Below are 3,637 nucleotides of genomic sequence, written 5' to 3'. Positions count from 1 at the left end.
TCATCATACTGACAGCTACAACTACTCCAAAAAAATTATCGTGTGAGCTCTGCTACCTTTGGACATTGTCTTGCAGCACAAAGGTTAAATGGTTGACTATGATCATCTAAGAAAATAATTTTGTGACTGAGGAAGCCACTGACACCTCTTGTCTCCTGTCTGATGGGCAGGTGATTCTAATGATTGGAAACACAATTTCACCACGGGCCAGAGTGAGGGCATTGCCAAGAACTTTCAGGAGAAAATGTCCAATTTGGATCCTGGTATCCTCCCTGATCCTGAGTCCTAAACCACTTAAAGTTCCTGAACATGAACTGCTGTTGCCTATTTTTCTCTTTACTCTTGATGTTTTGAGCATCTTGCACTGCTCAAGAGAGCACGAAAGGATGAGGTTCAAGATTGACTATCACCCCAGTGGAGTCCAAAAGAACAAAGCATATTCCTAACTAAAATGGAATGACATGCAATATATGAAAAATTAACAAACAGTTAATCTTTAAAAACACTTAATCATAACAATATATTCTTATTTGTTCAAATGGAGAAATATAGAGAGTGATTTTTGTTCTTATCTGAAGTTTAATGTGTTAAGTTAAAAGGAAAAGAAGATTTTGATCAGGACCTTATAGCACATTAAACTTTTTAGGGAAAATGGTTTTCATCTGTTTTAGACCAGCCTGCAGCAGAGTGAAATTATATACAAGAAAATAGAGAATGGTGAAAAACTCACTGTGTCAGTCAGATTCCAACCAGAAATCTACTCACATCAACAAATGATTATAACCTTACTTTTTAACAATTACAGCAGTGAGTGCCATACCTTGTTCATACAAAAATTGAAAACATATTTATGGAATGGAGTATTTAATAATATTAGTAAAGCTGTCTTCTGTGTCTGTAATTTTTAGTGACTCTGGATTTTAACAGTTGAAGCATAAAGAACAAGGATGATTAGGTTCTCTGAAGATCAATAGTAAAGGAGAAACAGTGGGAAAACCTGCAACCAAAATTTCACTGCAATGCCTCAGGAATTGATGAGAATATATTAAAAAGGTTTGAAAGGTGATACAAATAAAATTTAGAAGATAAAAGCTGACAAATGTGACCACCAGCATCAGGATAGTGTGGGTTGCTCTGGTCTCAGCTTGGCCTCTGGGGTTCTGATTGGGAGTGTGGATGTGCTGCATTCGCTGGCGATGTCTGTGGAGGAGAAGCACCATAGAGACACTGGTCCAGACCATGATGCTTACAAATGTGGCATCATGGGCAAAACGCAAGAAGACAATGCCTAAATTGAATCCAGAAGTTGAACAGAACAACTTGCTTTTAGAGTCATTGTTATTGTCTATTTTCTGCGGACCAGTGATCTTAATTGGAATGTAGATGTTATTTAAGACACTGAAGAACCAACAACTGTAACAAGAATAACTAGCTAAATTTGGGATACTTGCTCTGAGTATAAGTTTTCCTCTTTTCACAGGAACAAGGGTGACAAACTGATGGATACTCAGAACACAGGTTGAACATAAGTTTGTGCTTCTTGCCACCATGCGAATGAAGAACTCTAATTTACATTTGAGGTCGGTTTGAGGACTTCTTGGAGCAAAAGCCATCATGTTGTTTGGAAATATAGTGATGACAAGAATCAAGGCATTGGCCACAGCTATATGGCTTAAAATCACCTGCCTGGGCCTCCGTTGAAAACCAGTCAAGACTGGAGAAAAATTATAAAAAAACAGAAAGACATTGGCCAAACTTCCAACCACAAACTGGCAAAGCAAGAGGATCTGAAGAGCCACTTCCTCAATGGTTTTCAGGGATTTACCATGAGCAGACATGGAGAGGCCCTTACTCAGCCCTGGAGTGATGGTTAGGTGGAACACTACTGTCTTCAGGACTCTGTTCTATTGTTCACGCTTACAAGTGATTTGGAATAATTTCTTGATAATTGAGACACTATTCTATCACAATATAGGAACGTTACCTGTAGAACAATGCATGGACAGTAACTCAGAATGATAGTTTATACCTTTTGAAGTACTCCTGCCTCGAGATAAATTTTTATTGCAATTATATCTTTATGGTCATCTAGGGCAAAAACATACACAATAACATACATTTTAACACACATTGGGCTTTGCATACAAATAAAGACAGGAGACTAACTAGTATGAGCATCTGATTCCATCATCAAAATTCAATACAATTAATAGGGAGGAGAGACTGCAAATCAAATGTATATTAATCAGTATAATCACTTAATCAGTAATAAAGTAAAGAGTCCTTCACCAGATTTTGTCATCAGGATTCAATATAATTAGGAGGGAGAGGAGGCTGTAAGTGCAATGTATCTTACTCAGTAAAATAACTTGGTCAATAAAAAAAGAAAAGAAAAGAAAAATGCACCATAAAAATAATTAATACAATTTCCTCATATTATGTAACATGTTAAAAAACAATGTGTACATTAATAAGATGTATGATTACATATGATAATCAATAAGGTTTTGTAACTGAATTCAAATGTGAAAATATTAAGTTGTGGGCTTTTGAGAAATTTTCATATACTTGACCACACAATAAAATACAAAATACTTCTGGTAAAGTCATCTGTATTTTGATCACAAAGATGAACATACATTTACCTATTTGTCCTCCATGTGAAAAAAACCACTTGCTAACAAGTTTCATTTATTCATGTTATTTTCCAATTTTAATTTTTGTTCTAAAAAGTCAGGTGCCAGCATCTTCCCTGCATCATCTCCAGCTTCCCTCCAAAATTAACAGAATCAATATTACACCCTTTGCAAGCTGATGTTTTTTCTTCATTTTACTTGTTTATATGTTTTCTAAAGGAACACCAGGGCCTAAGTCCATTAGATAAAATTTAACATCTCATGTTACATTGAATGCTGTTTTCAGCTAAGTGTGAAACCAGAAAACAGACATTTCTTTGAGGTAAAACAACCTATTCGAGTTAAACTGCATTAACTTCAAAAAGAGTTAATGATTTGTGTTGGTTTAGATGACAATGTACACTGAAGAAGGGAGAAGAGAATGTTAAGAAGTCTATGGTTGCAAGAATCCTACCTTCTGAGACACAGGAAGAAGATGCTCATCTGATGGCCAGCTCAGGAACACAGCTCCTATAGAGGCATATATTGTAGTGCCTTTTTCATTGAAGAAGTTGCACTCTTTGCCTGAGAAAGATTGCAAAAATTTTCAGAATGGTTTTAAATCTCTATTCAATGCTGTGAAGGTAAGCCAACAAATTCCAGGTTTATAGTCTCATAGAATAGTAGGGTACCTGGACATGGCATCCTTCAAAAAGGTTTTTATTGTGTCATCTGTGTTGTCAGTTTATTTGTCTGCATGGTGACTTTGGGATACCTCTGATGAAGGAAAATCATTTATCCCCAGAGCAATCTCCATTTTTACTTTCTGGTGTTTAGTGATGATGTCTAGGAGTTTGTTAGATGTTATGAGTACCTGAGCAGAAGTTAGGAAAGGGTTTTCATGTTTCCTTTGGGACAATTTAAGTTCTAAATTGATTTTGTAGTCGCATGTGTATTGGAGCCGTCAAGGGGAGAACAAGGAACTCATTGTGCACATTTCTATGGAGTGCTTTTTCACTATT

General features: G+C 36.1%; 1 protein-coding gene across 1 annotated transcript; it reads right to left on the bottom strand.

The window, feature by feature from the left end:
• Positions 1 to 920: 920 nt before the first annotated feature.
• Positions 921 to 1,838, bottom strand: LOC127683186 (vomeronasal type-1 receptor 4-like). Its single transcript, XM_052180230.1, has one exon. The coding sequence runs from the start codon at positions 1,836 to 1,838 to the stop codon at positions 921 to 923; it is 918 nt and encodes a 305-aa protein (XP_052036190.1).
• Between the last annotated feature and the right edge of the window lie 1,799 nt (positions 1,839 to 3,637).

This window comes from Apodemus sylvaticus, chromosome 1 (genome assembly GCF_947179515.1).
Source record: "Apodemus sylvaticus chromosome 1, mApoSyl1.1, whole genome shotgun sequence".
Taxonomy (NCBI): domain Eukaryota; kingdom Metazoa; phylum Chordata; class Mammalia; order Rodentia; family Muridae; genus Apodemus; species Apodemus sylvaticus.
This window is presented reverse-complemented; position numbering and strand designations above follow the sequence as displayed.

Bases quoted from the DNA above. Each gene is read 5' to 3' on its own strand.
- LOC127683186 (XM_052180230.1), bottom strand. From the start codon at position 1,838: ATGTCTGCTCATGGTAAATCCCTGAAAACCATTGAGGAAGTGGCTCTT.